The sequence below is a fragment of the Nicotiana sylvestris genome, chromosome 2 (assembly GCF_000393655.2).
Source record: "Nicotiana sylvestris chromosome 2, ASM39365v2, whole genome shotgun sequence".
NCBI classification, from domain to species: Eukaryota; Viridiplantae; Streptophyta; class Magnoliopsida; order Solanales; family Solanaceae; genus Nicotiana; species Nicotiana sylvestris.
In genome coordinates this window covers 40968002-40987402 of record NC_091058.1, presented here as the reverse complement: position 1 = coordinate 40987402, position 19401 = coordinate 40968002, and the positions used below count along the sequence as shown (strand labels likewise).

At 36.8% G+C, this 19401-nt stretch overlaps 1 protein-coding gene and 1 long non-coding RNA gene across 2 annotated transcripts; one reads left to right on the top strand and one right to left on the bottom strand.

The window, feature by feature from the left end:
* Window positions 1–1656: 1656 nt before the first annotated feature.
* LOC138886315 (uncharacterized) lies at window positions 1657–2076 on the bottom strand. Its single transcript, XR_011404986.1, has 3 exons — window positions 1992–2076; window positions 1773–1904; window positions 1657–1689 (listed from the first exon to the last, which is right to left on the bottom strand). It is a non-coding gene; the product is annotated as an uncharacterized lncRNA (long non-coding RNA).
* A 10735-nt stretch (window positions 2077–12811) lies between these two features.
* On the top strand, window positions 12812–18914 carry LOC104224424 (senescence-specific cysteine protease SAG39-like). The gene is made up of 2 exons (XM_070167401.1): window positions 12812–13247; window positions 18328–18914. The coding sequence occupies exons 1-2, from the start codon at window positions 12812–12814 to the stop codon at window positions 18912–18914; spliced, it is 1023 nt and encodes a 340-aa protein (XP_070023502.1).
* The last annotated feature ends 487 nt before the right edge of the window (window positions 18915–19401 follow it).

Here is a 19401-nt window from a genome sequence, read left to right as displayed (position 1 = left end):
CCAAAAAATCCTTTAAAAAAAAACTAAGGGATCAAACCATCATTCAGTTGAGGGGATTGTCACGGAAGCTTCAACTTCCATAGACTGGGTTGTAGAAGTTTCACCCTCTGAAGCTGGAATAGCAACATTTTCAGGAACTTCAAGGGCAGGAGAAGGAGTATCAGTAGACTGTTGGCTTTTCTCGATGGTATCTATGACTTTAGCCAGTTCAGACTGCAAGTCAAAACCCTCTTGAGCAGCTTCCGTCAAAGCATCACGACGAGAATTCAGAAAAGCCCAACTCACTTCTATGTTAAAATTTTCCTCTAGAAGTCCATATTCCTTTTCCCACATAGCAAGATCGTTTTTTAAAATTTGATTTTCAGCTAAATGGGAATCAAGGGAAGCTTCAAGAGAAGCATGAGAACTCTTCAAGGCTTGAATCTCGACAGAAGAAGTCTGTAAGTCAGCCTGAGCTTGAGTCAAGCTTTGCACTAACTCTCCTGCATATTCTTCCTTTTTAGCCAAAAGTGCCTTCAGCTCTCTAACTTCTTCACTAGCTCTGGATAATTGTTCTGATAAAGAGCATTCCAAAAGCTCTTTGTCTCTTTTCAATTGGCTTGAAGAGGCTTTGACTGTTGCCAGTTCAGAAGTTAAACCACGGTTTTGCTGCTCTAGGAGGTTTTTATTTTCTTGCAACTCTTCTATAGTCCCTTGAGCATTTTCAAACTGCTCCTTCCAGTTGGTTGCTTCAAGTTGGGCTCCCCTAGCAATTTCCTCAGCCTCGTGGACAGACTTCTCAGACTCACGAGCTTTTCTTTCCAGTAAGGAAATTCTTCTCATTAATTCTGTGCTAATAAGGTTAACCTACAGAGGTAAGTCATGGAAATGAGAAATTGAAGATAATTTTAAAAAAAAAACTTGTTGGTAGAAATACCTTCAAAGTAGAATGAACTACGTCGTTCATCAAAGTTAAGCAGCTATGGCTCTCCATCTTCTTCTTCTTCTCGATATCTCCAATGAGAGGTTCGAGCCAAACATCGGCTCTGTTGGTCTTCCTCAGGAGGCTATGATTGGCAAGAACCTCCAAAGTAACACTTCTCATTGTCATATTTCCGCTGCTAGAACCTGTCTCTGTATGATGAACAGAGGGAAGAAGAGCAGCGGAGGGAATAGAAGGAATGGAGGGAAAAGATGTAGAAACCAACACCGGAGCATAAGCAGGTGCGGTTGAAGCAGCCAAGGGAACAGATATAGGAGCAGTAGAAATTGGCAAACAAACGGAAGTTGTTAAAGCTGGTAAAGAAACACTTACGGCAGGCAGAGGAATGGAGGAAATAGGAACAAATGAGGAAAGAGGAGCTTCATCAAAAACAGGTCCGAGCTCGCCACTCCCGAAACCACTGTCAAAAAGGTGTTGAATTGACTCATTGTTATCTCTTGGTTCGGCATCCTCATCAGATTGAATCAAAACAGGCTCGGTGGCGGAGGTACGAGCAGGAGTGTTTTCAATTTCATTATCAATGATTATTCGTCTCCTGGACCTTGGCCTGGTAATTAGGGAGGTACCCTCCTCTTCTTCTTCAGAACTTTCCTTTGTAGCTTTTCTTTTAGGTAGCAAGGCTCGAGCCTTATCTAAATCTAGAGCAGCATTCGCAGACATGCGAATGGCCATAGCTACTTCAGTTGTCATTCCTCTAATGCCAAATCCTGATTAAAGAATGGATATACATGGTTAAAGTTGAGGAAAAAGTGCTTAACATGTAAAACAAAAATTTTAAAAGGGTGGATACCATGTGTTTTGACTTTCCAGCCATGTAAAGAAGAAATTGATTTCCAAGTTCTCTGCTCCCTAGTAGCAATCTTCAAAAGTGAGTCTACCCAACCACGAAAGTTGGGAATAGGTTCCACATCTCCCATGGTTGCTACAAAAAACCAAGAAGGGACGAGGTTAAAAACAACATTCTTTTGAAATTCTCAAAAGTAGGTACGGTAAACAAGAGGAAACTTACGTTCAAAATTCCACTTCTCAGGAAAGGGAATATTTGTTTCGCCAATCAAATCCACTGTACGGACAGCAACGTAACGGATATACCATCTACGATCTCTGTCATCCTCAGGGTTTACCAAAACTTTTTTGCTCCTTGTAGTTAAGGTGAAAACCCCATGGCGTATTAAGTTGGGATGGTATAGATGAATGAGATGAGAAAAGGTGAAATTGACATTGGCCTTGGATGATAAATATCTCAAACAAGCCACTGTTCTCCACACCAATGGACCAATTTGGGCCAAACAAATGGTAAAGAAACGACAAAAATCGAGAATAACTGGGTCAATCGGAGGATTAAAACCTAAAGTGAAGGGGTAAGTGTAAACAGAAGAATACCCATTTCTAAAAGAGGAAATTCTTTGATTTGGGGAAGGAATTGACATTCGAAGACTATCCTTCCAATTACAATCTTTTCTTATGGTGGGGATTGTAAGCTCGGTTACTAATGTTGGGTAAGTATCGGCTCTTTCTAAATTTTTAATTTGTTTCTGAAGAGACGTTTTGTCACTTTCAAAAGACAAATCGCCGGGAACTATATCATCAACTGAGGGTTCTTGAGAAGTATCAAGAATTTCCCTACTTTTAGAAGAAGGGGCTTTTGGGATAAAACTCCTTGAAGAAGAACCAGATGAACCGCCTCGCGTAGATTCTAACCCTGTTCGAGGCCTACTTCCTCCGCCTCTTCTGTGTCTAACAGGGGCGTTGGGGAACTGATCTAGAATTGGAACTTTTTTACGGTTAGGGTTTGAAGAAGACATTGTTAAGAAGAAAGTATGTGCTGAAAATTTGTGAAGAAGACAAAGGAAGACAAAGTATGTGTAAAATGGGAACCGTCAACTTTTAAAGTATAATGATGAAAAGCCTATAATAAAGGCAGCTATCACTTCGTAAATAGTGAGATTGAAGAAGTCTCGAAGAAGGGTATGAATAGCAGAATCAATTATAAAATGACACATGGACAGAACATTAAATGGAAAAGACTGCTGAGACGTTAGTACTGTCATGAGCATTAATTGTGGCAAAAGTTCTTTTTTTATGAAGATCCACTTCCCAATTATTTAATTGATAAAAAAATGGAAAGTGGGGGGACTATCTGTATTGGGAAAAAACTGAATTTATATTAAAAATGATGTGGCATGACACGTGGATTAGTTGAATGGTCAAAGAACAGCAATTGACTAAGAGGCACGGTGAAAACAGCCACGGGAAGAAGAATTTAAATAGGCACGAGACGATGTATAGATACGAGTCTCGTACCAATTTAAATTATTTACAGCCAACGGATTAGAAGGCATTGAAAGCAAGGATCAGATGACAGAAAGGAGTCCAAATTCATTATTAAATGTCTGATACGTTATAAAGTTGGTATTTAATAGGAATGATTGTATAACGGCCTATTTAATGTCATTTATTGCTCATGATTATATCATTAAAGCTGAGGCTTTATTCCTTTACCTAGAATGATCTATAAAAGGAAGAAGTATCATCATTTGTAAGGACACGAAATACTATTGAGAATACACTGAAATACTTATCTATTTACCTTCTACCATTGTTCTCAAAAGTATTTTTTTTTTGTCTCCTGATTATCAGTAACCCGAATTTCTCTTTTAGTTTTGACCAATGACTCAGATTTTTGGTTAAACAGAGCCTTCAAAAATGGACAGTCAATCAATTTTAAAGATGCAATAAAGAAGAAAAAGAACCCTAACAGATCCCCAATTTTAAGAATAAAGAGCAAAAATGGAAGAATTTTAATATGAAAAAGCCTAACATGTCCCTAATTTAGATTCAAAGCTTCAATAGAAATAAAAATGATGAACTCAACAAGAAATTAATAAGTGGAACAAGAAAGGAATGATTAATTCAAGAAGAAACCCCCAAATCTTAAATACATTACCACACATCTTAAATTAGGGATTTCAGATTTTTGCACCTTTAACCCAATGTTTTAAAAGGCGGGGGCGTGAGGCGAGGCGTTTTACTTCTGACGAGGCGAGGCGTAAGCCCTGAGACATGGGGCGTAAGTCCCACGGATCTTTAATTTTTACTAGTTTCAAGAATTTTAAAATAGTATAAAATAAAAAATAATTATTAAAATTACATTAAAATCACAAAATTATAACAAATAATCTATTTAAAATATTTATAAAGTATAATTCAACTATGAATAATACGAAAAGTATGACATATATCATAATATGCAAATTAGTTGCAACGTCATTACAATCAAACATCAAAAGTAATGTAATCGATACAAAATCTTATATGTATCTCTTAAGGAGTAATGAATCTTGAAAGAATTTCGATATTATAATTTGATATTTTTCTTAAAATAGTTCTTTTATTTATTATGCTTTCTATTTGAAAGAGAATTAATATAAAAACATAATTCACAATTTCAATACGATTCTCTAGCATCATTTATTTTTTAAGTTTCAACAAGTTAATAGAGTGACACATAATTCACCATACAATACTATGATAACTAATTATTACTAGCTAATACTGAGCTATTAAATTAATAATTATTGTATCTCGTAAACGTGAAAAAAAATATTTAGAAAAATAATTATAAAAAAATTATGGACTATTATATATTAAAGACATAACAAAAGTTAATAAATAATTTTTTTTAAATGACAGATTTATTTAAAACTAACTATCATAGCAGTCTTAGTGGATAATGTACAATAATTTTTATTTTAATTGTGACATAAAATACTCTCAATTTAATATTTATGATAATAAAAAAAAAGTAATTTTGAATACTTAAGGATTTATTAAGAAAATTTGAGGATTTACAAGGTTAGTTACATACAATTGCATAAAGTTCTATTAGGCGAGTCCAGTACGCTGGGTGTTGCGCATGTCCGGAGCGTAAGCCCCGATGGCCGAAGCGTAAGTCTCACGGAACTAAACCCCACACATAAGCCCAGGGGCGTTTTACGAGTGTTCCGCTCTGGGGCGACCCCTAATTCCGCCTTTTAAAACAGAGCTTTAACCTGCAACAAGCAGTAGGTGGAATACACGAAATCTAAGATTGCTAAAACATTTATCCAAGAAAATACACTTACCGGCGTCACCGAATAGAATTTTACAGTTACGTACCGGCGACGATGTAAAGCTACCGGCAGCGAGATGCTATATACATACAGGTTGCCAAAGCTATTTGGCACAGATTGTGGTGATAATTTACGGCTACAACTACTGATCATGGCTTTGGAATGATTCTTCCATAGATCTCAAGAGAATTCTAGAGTTTTTCAGAACAGACTTTGTTCCTTAGGTCTTTGAGTGAGTTGAAGTTATTTGGGGTTTTAGGAGTTTTACAGATGTTATAATTAAAAGATAAAAGATAAAAAATAAAATAATAGTGTTGGACAAGCTTAGTGAAATGGGGGGAAAAAGAGGAGGGAGCAATACACCGACCCAATAGATATTTTTAGCCTAAAATCCGTCGCCAAAGATACGTCTATTGCACGGTTACAAAATCGTTGCAAACATTGATGCTACGACAACGGTTCCTAGAAAAAGGGAACGGTTCTATATCTAAAGTGTCTCAAAAGCACTTAGACCCTTAGGCAACGGTTACAATCGTTACCATAGGCTATCTATTGCAACGGTTTATACAACCGTTGCAGAAAAATCATTGCAATAGGCCTAATTTCCCGCAGTGATCTATCAGTAGAGGCTTGTAGATATATCTTGTCAGTTAGTGCAGTATATTGGGCTTGTAGGCCCTGTACGTATATTTTATTGGCTTGTCAGTTGTAGTAATTATGACGGCCTTGCCGGCCCAGCTTTATGTTGACGTTTAGTCAGCGTTAGTCTCTATTCAATTTTATAATTTGCATCACACATTATCTTGCAATGTGGCCCATGACCAAAATATGACAGTACATGTTCAGAGTCTCTTAGTCAGCAGTTATATGCAAGGATAGGTGAGGCACTAGGTGCCGGTCTCGCCCCCAGGCTCGGGGCGTGACATACATACATATATACATATATATATATATATATATATATATATATATATATATATATATATATATATATATATATACGCGTATATAACGACATCTGGTCATGGGTCAATGTACATGTATAAATGAATGCAATGCATGGGAAGCACGTCATAAAATCTTTCGGAATGTCGTAAGACCATTATGCCTCTGATTAATATCATGAAATAAACTTTATTGGCAGTGTCATCAAAGAAGCAACGTGACACACTGCATATTTTAATGTGTATCAAAGTCTATCAATACCATAGCTGCGGGCTTCTTGGTCTTTCTCTCTCGTCTATTTTCTCTCCCTTTCCTTGACGTAAAAATTTATGATACATATAAGCGTAGAAAACATGGATGAACAAGAGCCCCTATTTTTATTTGTCTATATCAAAATTTACTACTAATAAATATGCCAAGAATGGTTGTGCTCTTTGTTTTCCAAAATTCTATCTCCTGATTAATTTAAATTCAATGATCGTTTTAAGAAAAATATCTAGGTGCTCAAAGTTCTATAAGTACTAGGAAAATATTTAAATAAATTATTTTTTTTAAAAGAAAAAAAAATTAAAATTATGAACACACCGCTCCTTAGTAAGAAAATAATATAAAATTAAACATTTGATATGGATGGACCAAAAAATTAGAGGTCGCATCTCTGTCTACAGTGAGACAGTTCACTAGATGTTTATTATTGACAATTTGGCATAAAAGTATGTGGCCTGGACTGAATACATGGTTTACACGTTTATTATAGATAAGAAGGCATGTGAACGGGAATACTAATGTAATATCTACAGCTAATACCTATGGCAGAAAGATTTGCACCAATAGATTTATTTATTTATTTTGCACATAATGAGCAAGTGACAGTGAAAAATAAAGAAAGAACTTTCTTCACTTATAAGCGGGAGTCGATTTGTCCTCAAATATTACCGCTTCTACTTCATCAAAACTTGCTTAAATCATCACGTGAACACTTTCACGATCTTTAGTATTAAACAATATCATCAGATACTATTCTTAAGGCCAATTCTTAACATCACAACTCGCCTATGTTATACCAAACGAAAAACACTACAACACAATTATATCCCTTTTCCATCAAGAAGAATAATTTTCACACAATGCTACAGTACAAATATATCCCTTTTTCCGCCTTGGTATTTTTTTGTAATGGACAACTATGACCTACTAAAGCCCAAAAACAACATAGTAACAAGCAACACTTTTCATTGTTTAGTATGAGCTGAAATTAAGACATCAAGAAAAGTAAAATTAGGAATAAAGAAATAAACTTTACCAACTTACGTATTTTGGAGACCCATGAACAGATGATAGAATAATATGACACATAGGGAATCAAGAACATAAGCATCTCTAATATTTCTATGAATAGAGTCATGTTTGAAAACTGTAAATTTGCTCGTTTCGTTTGTGTTGTATGGCTCATGCCAAAAGAAAGAAGGGATAGCCTCAGCATACCTGAGTCAGTTCTCTTGATAATCCTTCTATTATGGTTTTCAAAAATAGAGGAACTCTTATATGCGATCTCATCAGTTGTATCATCGATGAACATAAGCATCTGACTTGAACTAAAAATAGCAGCAGAATACACTATGCACACTTGTGAAAAGATTTTTATCTTAGTTGGGAACTTCCATATAACACCACAAGTTATCCTCTCGCAAGAACATATATAAAACTAATGAGACCAAAGGCCAACCTCCAAAGAAAGTTGACAGAAACCATGAAGGAGCAAATATTAGACAGGAGAACGTGAAGCCTGTCAGAATATTTAGTCAAGTGTACTCCCAAAGCTAAGAAAGAAAACGTGGAGGGGTAGAAGCATGACACACGATCGAATTGAGGATTATGTCAAATAAGATCAGCACGTATCCCGTTAATCGGTAATTAACTCATTATCCGCATCATTAAGAATTATCTTAATTTATTTAAAATATTATTCACTTTTAATATACTTTTGTATACTACAATCATGGTCATGTGATACCATATAAAATTAATACATACATTATAATTTCATTAAAACATCCATGTAAAAATACATATATTTTCTCAATATTCTAATTTTTCTAGTCTCATATAAAGAGTACAAATCTTTCGTATGCTTAATTTTTAAAATGGTAAAAAGATAACCTTCTTTTCTTGTGAGAAGATAATTTATATCTTTATAATAAAGAAATTCTTTTTGTACTATAAATTCTCAAAACGGAAAGAGGATAACTTTTCTTATGATAAAATACTATCTACTCTTATAATAAATAAAACCTCATTTATAAACTCTCACATGTCATGTATTTAATTTAAAACTTATCACAACCATATAAAATCGTATCTATCAACTTTTACTGGTTTACTTCAAAGAAATACATATCAAGCCAATATATAGTAGTTCCGAAATTCTTCAAACTTACAGGGTCTTACATTCATATTTTCATGTAACATCTTAATCCCTTTCAACTCATTTATTATTACTTCAACGAATCCTAACGTTAAAGTACGGGATGTAACAGAAATATTCTTAGCGTCTCTTGTTCCAGGCCTTCGATACTGTTATTCTTCTTTTTAAGGTTGCATCTAGTACCGAGAGACTGAGAGCGTAGTAGGGAGGGGTTTATTTTGAATAATGAGAGTTTGTAAGGAAACAAAAGAAACTCCTGTCTAGTGATTCTTGGGGAAAAAAAATATAAAATCCAGAAGGCAAAGTATTATTAACCATCGGTGAATGAATAATGAATTAGATAGTTGAATCTAGTAGTGCTACTATTTATAGGAACTCTAAGAACGCTAATCTAAAGCATTCTAGGCAGGGGCGGAGCTAGAAGCCTAAGTACGGGTTCGGACGAACCCAGTAACTTTTGTCCAAACTCTATACGTATTAAGAAATTTATTTAAAATATGTAAAAAATGAAATTCAGAACCTAGTTACTAACGCCTTATGTTGCTATCCTAGAATTTAGAATCCAAAAAGTTCAAATGCGGACTCCGCCTCTGACTCTAAGATCCCTCATTTTTTTTGATTAAAAGAAAATAAGAAATTCCTAAACCAACTCGGAATTATAATCACCTATGGATCAACAAACTAATAAACAAGTAAACAACAACAATTAGAAGTTGCATTCTAATAGACCTCTTAATACTTGGGAAACTAAGTAAATTTAATGTAGTGTAAGGTTCACTTCTCCATAGGCTGTCAGCTTGAATTCAGAATCTTTTTGGAATTTTCACCAACCTGCTTCCAATGAAAAAAAAAGACTTGCTTTTATTGAATGTAGGCTTCATTTTGCTGTACGTTTCAAATTCTTAGAGAAAGTTCCTCTCAAATGTTCTACAGTTTCTTAGCCACCAACTTGACACTTGTGGAACTTTTCATTTGTATCAGACTGCAATTTAATGCTACTAGGCATTAGCTGCCTTTTTCCTGGTCCTGCTTATGAGATATTGCACACTTTGAAATTGACTTGAGCATATATCTTCAAACAAAATAATGGAGCTAATGAATCTTAAGATTTGAGAATTTGCCTTGGTATATACCGTGTAATTTTACCGAGGCACCCCTAGTTCTGCCCCTCCCTACTTCCGCCCCTGAGTATCTCCCACACTATTTTCCTGCTGCAACTCTCAACATTACCGACCAACTTTGGTCGGTAACTGAAAATATATATATATTTTTAAAATAATTAAAATTAAACATTATCGACCAACTTTGATCGGTAACCTAAACAGTGCAGACAACATACCGACCAAAGTTGGTCGGTAAGGTTGAATTCTGGGAATTCATTGTTCATTAACCGGCCAACTTTGGTCGGTAATATGCAATTAAGTTTTTATTTATTAAAAACGACCAACTTTGGTCTGTAATATGCAATTAATTTTTTTTTTTAATTAAAATTTGACCAATTTTGTTCGGTTTTTCTGGGTTTAATTTTGGCATAAAATGCCTGTTTTAATAGCTACACCACCTGCCAGCATACCAATAACCCCAACAACTTAATCATAACAACAACAGCAGCAACAACAACAACAACAACAACGTCAACAACAATAACAACCAAACATTCAATAAATACTTTAAAACTAACAAATTATAGTTCAATTGAACATAACAATCCAAAACCAAGTTAAAACTAATTATAACAAGTTCAAAACTGATTCTATTTGTCTAGTTCAAAGTATATAAAAGTCAAGGTGTGTTTTCTATAACATCATCATCACCGTCTGATGAACTTTCATCTACAAGAAGGTATAGAGAACGGTCTTGTGGAGGACGGAAAGAACGATCACGGGGAGGACGGGAGGAACGATCTCGAGCAGGACGGGAGGAACGACCACGTGGAGGTCAACTCTCTGGCGATGACTTACGGGACCGAGTCAATGGAAAAGCTCCAGTAAATAGGAGAGTTCTGATCTGAGCTTGCATGCCAAGGAATTCATGAGCATCTCTAACCTTTTCTCTTTCCTTGGCCGCTTCTAGCTTGGATGCGAGCTTTTTCACTGTCTCCCGTATAGCTGAGAGGCTCTCCCTATTAAGTTGCTCACCTTGCGAGGAAGTCTCTATTCCTTGCATTCCACACTTATAGTGATGGAATTTTTTAGTCGGAAGCCTGTATACCTTCCCCCATTTTGGACCGCCAACAGACTCCAATCATATTCTTTCAGCATCCTCATTCGAAGGTTGGGTTGGCTCGCCCGATTCACCAGTTGGATGACTACGAATGAATTCCTCCACGTTACTTTGGTAGCGACCCTATATTATTTTAAATTAAATCAGTATTTCAAAATTCTTATAAAAGTAAATTATAATACTTAAAGAAAATTGAAAGCTTACGTATGCAGTCGAGGCCCGATCCTCGACCCACCTATCTTGATCCGTGTCTTTCTTCTTCTTTACAATATGCGTCTCCTTCAATAGCTCTTCATGGCTCATTGGATGCCCCAACTTCTTTTCCTAAAAACAAATTAATTTAGTTAATAAACAGAATAGATATACTTAAAAAAGTAAAATAATTTAAGCAATTACGTACCAATCTTCTTTTTATTGTCCCTAGGCTAATCGCTCCTCCAGTGTGCAAGGAGCCTCCCTTCTCGGATGGGCGGGATTTTTTTCCTTTTCGCTCTTCTCTAAGAACTCTGCGGTAAGCCATTGCCTTTGCAAATCATCCCATAAATTCTGAAGTAACCAGTCAGGCCTCTTGTTCTTCTTTCTAGCATAAGAGAAAACATCCACCAATCTCTTGCGAGCTTTATGTTGTAAAATAATTTTTTTCCAGTTTCCGTCCAAGCTGGACGGTTTTTGGTCGCTTTTTTTGGACCGACTAACTTTGGTCGGAAACTTTTGGTCGGTTTATAGCGGATTTCTAGTAGTGACTGTGGATTCCATCTATGATCCTAAAGTGGGGCTGCTTTTCGATCCCAAATCATTGATTCAAGCACTTTCTTATTAATCTGTTGATGGACACATGAGCCTTGGATGCTAGTATTTGAAGTTTCTCCATTTTTGCGCAACTTGCAAGGGTACGATTCAGCTCTGCAAGAATGAATCCCTATTACGAAGCCTGGTAATGTTGTTTTATTCATCCATCTATTGATTTTTCCGAATAATTTTTATGCTGATATGGTAGGATGTGAAGATAAACAGGCTCTTCCCAGACACTTGGTAGATGACAATTCAAGCAGTTCTGCGTTGATTTCAACTCCTTGAAGTCTGAAGGATGATGGTAAGGCTTGCATAGTTTCAGAAGTCGTAGAATGTGAAGTAGGAATTTCTTTGATTTTATTCAGCTCTTAATGGGAATAGGCATCGCTCGCAATTGAGCTGAAACACATGTTATATTTCAAATTTTATATGAATTTGGACTTGTACAGATTGGAATTGGTGCCAACCACAACTAGTTCGGGCTTGAGGCATAGCTGTTGTACATACTGAAATTTTGTGCATATCAAGGGCCTTATTTTAAATGAAGATGTTCACTCTTTATGAGTGGTTTCTTCTTCCCCGTTCTCCCTTCGGTATAATTTTGAGCATTTCCATATGAGACCAAGTGATATCCTTAATTTTGCAATCGTTAGAACTGAAAACCATTAAACTACTAAAATGCATGCCAGTCATGGAAATAACGATAAAAAGGTGACACTCTCTAGAAATATTTCTTGATTTGTTTACTCAAGAAAATAATGTAATCTCATAAAACAAAGACGGCATGCCAGTATTGAAATATTTTCTTTCCTGTTGCCTAAAGGGCAAACTGCTGTGATGGCCTCTCTCTTCTTTTTATTTTTTCTGGGTATTTATTCTTCTTTTGGTTCCTTTTCCTATCACATTTAAGGACAAAACAGAAGTGATTATTATTTACAAATAGGAAAGCATAGTGATCAAGTTCTCCATCCCTAAATCAGAAAACTTTGTCAATAAAGGATTTCTTTAGTGCCTATAGTTCCAAAATTATGTTCCAAAGCTAATATGGAACGAGAACTTGTCAGATAGTTGCAAATGAAAAGTTTATTGCAAGATATCGTCTGGGGACATCAAACAGCGTGCCTGATCCACCTTTATTTTCACAATCAATATCATACATAACTTGCCGGGCTTTCTGGGGAATTCAATCATCAAGGAAAAATTATAATATTTTGAGTTACCTTAATATAACCACAACGTTAGTACTATAAATACCAGTCACTCTAAGTATTTCATCCACAACATTCAAACAGAGACATGCTAGATTCAACAGAAAAATTCAGGTAGTGAAAAATGGCTTTGATATCCAATTGGAAGCTTGCTTTTGTAGCTCTACTAGTGTTAGGAATGTGGGCTTCTCAAACCACATCTCGTGACTTGAACGAAGCATCAATGGTCCAGAAACACGAGTACTGGATGGCTCGCTTTGGACGTGTGTACAGAGATGATGCAGAGAAGGCAAAGAGGTTAAAAATATTCAAGGACAACGTTGATTACATTGAGTCAGTCAACAAGGCAGGAATCAGGCCTTATAAGTTGGGCATCAACGAATTTGCAGATTTAACAAATGAGGAATTTAGAGCGACTCACAACGGATACAAAATGTCTTCTCATCAGAAGTCATCAAAAACCGTATCATTCAGGTATGAAAATGTGACTGCTCCCGCCACCATAGATTGGAGAACGAAGGGCGCTGTTACTGGTGTTAAGGACCAAGGGCAGTGTGGTAAGTCAAGTAATTTGGTCATGTAAATAATAACATTTTCTTTAATGTATATGCTGTTGCGGAAGCCAAATGTATATAGTGTGAATAAGTCACAACTACTATACCAAAAATTATGACAGCCACCAAATAATAAATAAGACAATAAAACAACAATAAAGGGAACACCAGAATTTACGAGGTTCGGCTAATTTTGCCTACTCCTCGGACACAACCAATATTTTATTTCACTCCAAAAATACAAGTGAAATAATACTAAAGAGAGAAGATACAAATGCCTTAAACAGATGAGAAGGCAAATGAGAGGTGTATTTCAATCCTAAACATTAGGCCTTCTTTTATAGGGGAAAAATCCCCCCCAAACTTAACTCCCAACCAATGTGGGACTTTGGCATTTTGCCAAACTTCAACAAATCTCCACCTTGGCAAAATTCCACATTTTCAATTCTCTCTCAATAACAAATTTTGGTTGTGTCTTCATCTTCAATCTTCAGTGTTCAACAATGTTGATCAAATCCAAACAATGTTGAAACTTGACCGCAGTCACCACCTTTGTCAGCATATCAGCAGGATTCTCTGTAGTATGAATTTTCTTCACCGTGACTCCACCTTCTTCTATGATTTCTCGTACGAAATGATACCGAACATCAATGTGCTTCGTCCTTGCATGATAAACTTGGTTCTTCGCTAATTGAATAGCACTTTGACTATCACAAAAAATTGTGATACCTTTTTGTTCAACACCAAGCTCCTTTAGCAATCCTTGAAGCCAAATTGCCTCTTTCACAGCATCTGTAATAGCCATGTACTCTGCCTCTGTTGTAGACAAAGCAACTGTTGACTGCAAAGTAGACTTCCAACTAACTGGTGCCTTTGCAAAAGTAAACACATAACCAGTAGTTGATCTTCGTTTGTCCATATCACCCGCAAAATCTGAGTCACAATATCCAACTACAAACTGATTGTCTTCCTGCTCAAAAACTAACCCGACATCTACAGTATTATGAATATACCGTAGAATCCACTTCACAGCTTGCCAATGCTCCTGCCCTGGATTGTGCATATATCTGCTAATAACTCCAACAGCTTGTGAAATGTCAGGCCTTGTGCAAACCATTGCATACATCAAGCTACCAACAACATTTGCGTATGGTACCTTTGACATATACTCTCGTTCAGCTTCATCCATTGGCGACATAGTAGTACTTAGCTTAAAATGGGAAGCAAGTGGAGTACTAACTGGCTTAGTCTTGTCATCTATGCCAAAACGTTGAAGTACTCTCTTCAAATATTCCTTTTGAGATAAACAGAGTTTTTTTGAACGTCTATCTCTAATTATCTCCATGCCAAGAATTTTCTTTGCCTCACCCAAATCCTTCATCTCGAACTCCTTCTTCAGTTGAATCTTCAACTTATCAATTTCTTCCGAATTCTTGGAAGCTATCAACATATCATCAACATATAGGAGAAGATATACAAAGGAACCATCTTTAAGCTTGTGCAAATACACACAATGATCGTATTTGCTTCTCTTGTACCCTTGCCGCAACATAAACTCGTCAAATCGCTTGTACCATTGTCTAGAAGATTGTTTCAATCCGTACAACGATTTTTCAAGTTTGCACACCATATTTTCTTTTCCAGCAACTTTGAATCCTTCTGGCTGAGTCATGTAGATTTCCTCCTCCAAGTTTCCATGTAAAAACGCAGTTTTTACATCCATCTGAACTAGTTCCAAATCCAATTGTGCTACCAAAGCCAACATAATTCTAATGGAGGAATGTTTTACAACTGGAGAAAACACTTCATTGTAATCAATTCCCTCCTTTTGAGCATATCCTTTGGCCACCAATCTTGCTTTGTAGCGAACATCTACTTGGTTAGGAAATCCTTCCTTCTTTGCAAATACCCATTTGCACCCAATTGCTTTCTTTCCCTTCGGGAGATTGGCCAATCTCCATGTATGATTCTGATGAAGGGACTGTATTTCATCATTCATGGCAATCCTCCACTTATCTTCTTCTGAACTTTGGACAGCGTCTTTATAAGTAGTAGGAACATCATCAGCTACAATTGAGGTTGCACAAGCAACCGTCTCTATGAGACGAACAGGTTTCGTTATTGTTCTTTTTGGCCTGCTGGTTGCTATTGATTCAAGTTGTTGTTGAGATTCCTGAGTTGGAATCTCCTCTACTGGCTCTCCTTCCAGAGGGTAATCTTCATTTGTTTCCTCCTCTGCTTCTTGTGTAGGAAAAATAAATTTTCCCTCAAACTCCACCTGCTTAGAAGCACCTTCATTTTGTTTGGTATCTTCTGTTACCTTATTTACCATAGCAAATTCATCAAAGGTAACATCTCTGCTGAATATTACTTTCTTTGTCATAGGGCACCATAAGCGATATCCTTTGACTCCAGAAGTAATTCCCATAAAAATAGCCTTCTTTGCCCTTGGATCCAATTTTGACTCCGTCACATGATAATATGCAGTTGAGCCAAACACGTGCAAAGAGTTATAATCTACAGCAGGTTTTCCGTACCATTTTTCAAATGGTGTTTTGCCATCAATAGCAGCAGATGGTAGACGATTAATGAGGTGACATGCATATGTAATTGCCTCAGCCCAAAATTCTTTGCCCAAGCCAGCATTGGACAACATACACCGTACCTTCTCCAGCAAGGTCCGGTTCATACGTTCTGCCACTCCATTCTGTTGTGGTGTATGTCTAACAGTGAAGTGTCGGACGATGCCATCATTTTCACAGACCTTATTGAAATGATCATTTTTGTATTCACCTCCATTGTCTGTGCGAATACACTTGATCCTCCTGCCTGTTTGATTCTCCACCATCGTCTTCCATTTGAGAAAAATTCCCAGCACTTCATCCTTGTTTTTCATTGTATACACCCACACTCTTCGAGAAAAATCATCAACAAAGGTTACAAAATAGTGCTTCCCACCCAATGAAGGTGTTTTGGAAGGACCCCAAACATCAGAGTGTACATAATCCAAAATGCCTTTAGTATTATGGATCGCTGTACCAAATTTAACCCTTGTCTGTTTCCCTTTGACACAATGCTCACAAAACTCCAAGTTGCAAGCCTTTACTCCTTTTAACAATCCTTGATCTGATAGAGTTTTCAAGGATTTTCCTCCAGCATGTCCCAAGCGCATGTGCCATAGCTTGGTTGCTTCTGCCTCTTTGTCGTCACTGGATGTTACTGTCGCTGTCCCAATAACTGTACTGCCACGATAGCGGTACATATTATTATTCTTCCGATTAGCCTTCATTACCACTAGTGCACCGGAGCATACTCTCATCACTCCATTTTCTGCAATGATTTTGAACCCTTTTGATTCTAGGGCTCCCACAGAGATGAGATTCTTCTTCAAATCCGGTACATATCGAACATCTATCAATGTTCTGATCATTCCATCATGGTTCCTTAATCGTATTGAACCAATGCCATATGAGGTAAGAGGGCTGTTATCCGCTGTGTGGATGACTCCATATTCTCCTTCTTGAAATTCCATGAACCAGTCCCTGTTGGGACACATATGATAGCTACAAGCCGAGTCCATCAACCATATGTCTGATGATGTTGATGACTCTGTTGTAACTAATGAGAAGTCTGAATCATCACAATCAGCTACATTTGAATCCATAATAGCCTTTCCATTGTTATGTTTGGCCTTATTCTTCAACTTCGGACAGTCTTTCTTCCAGTGCCCTTTTTCTCGACAAAAGGCACATTCATCTTTACTGGGTCTGGATCTTGACTTGGATCTTCCCTTCTTTGTCCTCGTTTGATTTTGAGGACGACCCCTCACAAACAGTGCTTCTCCTTCTCCGCCCTTCTGTTTTTCTCGCTTTCTTTGTTCATAGCTGTACAAAGCTGAACAAACTTCTCTGAGAGAAATTTCGTCATTTCCATGGAGTAGAGTAGTTTCAAGGTGCTCGTACTCATCAGGAAGTGACGCCAACAACATTAAGGCCAAGTCACCATCATCATAAGTTGTATCCATATTTTGCAAATCTGTGACCAACTTATTGAAACTGGTGATATGTTCATTCATCGTGGTACCAGGAACATAGGTGAAGTGAAACAGTCTCTTCTTCATGTACAATTTATTTTGACTGTTTTTCTTCAAAAATTTATCCTCCAGTGCTTTCCATAATTTACTTGCAGAAGTTTCCTTTGTGTATGGATATTTCTGCTCTCTAGCAAGGTAGGATCGAATGGTACCGCAAGCAACACGGTTGATAATTCTCCAATCTTCTTCTCCAATAACATCTGGTTTCTTTTCTTCAATGGCCAGATCTAGCCCTTGTTGAAAAAGGACATCTAGAACCTCGCCTTGCCACATCCCAAAATGTCCGGACCCGTCAAAAATTTCTACCGCAAATTTCGCATTTGACACAATTCTTGTCATAAGCGAAGATGCCAATGATGACGTATTGTTGACACTTGATGTAGATTCTTCTTGTTTATTGTCCCCCATATTTGACACAAATATTATTTAATAGCTGACGACACAAATCAAGATTATTTCCTTTCTGATGTAGAAGATCAGACTAAGCTGCAACTACAGAGCATACTCAGACAGAACCTTGACTCAGTTACCAAGATAAATCTTTTCTGATGTGGAAGATCAGACTATGCTGCAACCACAGAGCATACTTAGACAGTACCTTGGCTCTGATACCAATTGTTGCGGAAGCCAAATGTATATAGTGTGAATAAGTCACAACTACTATACCAAAAATTATGACAGCCACCAAATAATAAATAAGACAATAAAACAACAATAAAGGGAACACCAGAATTTACGAGGTTCGGCTAATTTTGCCTACTCCTCGGACACAACCAATATTTTATTTCACTCCAAAAATACAAGTGAAATAATACTAAAGAGAGAAGATACAAATGCCTTAAACAGATGAGAAGGCAAATGAGAGGTGTATTTCAATCCTAAACATTAGGCCTTCTTTTATAGGGGAAAAATCCCCCCCAAACTTAACTCCCAACCAATGTGGGACTTTGGCATTTTGCCAAACTTCAACAAATCTCCACCTTGGCAAAATTCCACATTTTCAATTTTCTGCTGTTGCTGCTACTGAGGGGATCAACAAGATCAAAACAGGTAAGTTAATATCTTTATCTGAGCAAGAACTCGTGGATTGCGATACAAGTTCTGATATGGGATGTGAGGGAGGTCTTATGGATGATGCTTTTACGTTCATCATCAAGAACCATGGACTTACTACCGAATCAAATTATCCATACGAGGGGACCGATGGCACTTGCAAAACTAGAAAGGAATCCAACCATGTTGCCAAGATTACTGGCTATGAAGATGTTCCAGCCAATAGTGAATCTGCTCTGTTGAGTGCAGTTGCTAACCAACCTGTATCTGTTGCCATTGATGCTAGTGGATCAGATTTTCAGTTCTACTCTAGCAGTGTTTTTACTGGAGAATGTGGAACTGAGTTAGATCATGGTGTTACAGCAATAGGATATGGGAAAACTAGTGACGGGACAAAATATTGGTTAGTGAAGAACTCGTGGGGGACTAGTTGGGGAGAGAACGGTTATATTAGAATGCAAAGAGATATTGATGCTGCAGAAGGAACTTGTGGAATTGCTATGCAAGCTTCTTATCCAACTGCTTAAATAGCTGGGAAGCTTTGGTGCATGGGAATTTGCTATTAATTCTTCTTTAAACACTATTGTTGTTCACCTTGTTTATATTTTATGTGGTGTGTTTACTGTGTATATATGCTTCAAACTCCTTGTATGTACATAACTGTTAAACAAAACATTATGTGTGAAAAGATTGGTAATGCGAGTGAATGATAGAAAAAATGCTTCCCCTATTTAAGACTTAGACTCCATAAACACGAGATTACTATATATATTGTCTAAGATTCCACTATTCAATCTTTGATTCTTAGGTTTCTCTGTCTTAGATTCCACAAGTTCTTTCAACTCATTTCTATCAAAGTAATTTCTGTATGAACCCAAAAACCAACTAGCAGTAAGTTACATATGCTGGAGAAACAATAGAAGAGAGAACAGTTTGTTTTTGAGAGAACTCTAATTCCCAACTCGTTTGCCTCAAAATGACAACCACAACGAGGTATATATAATTGTCAAGAGA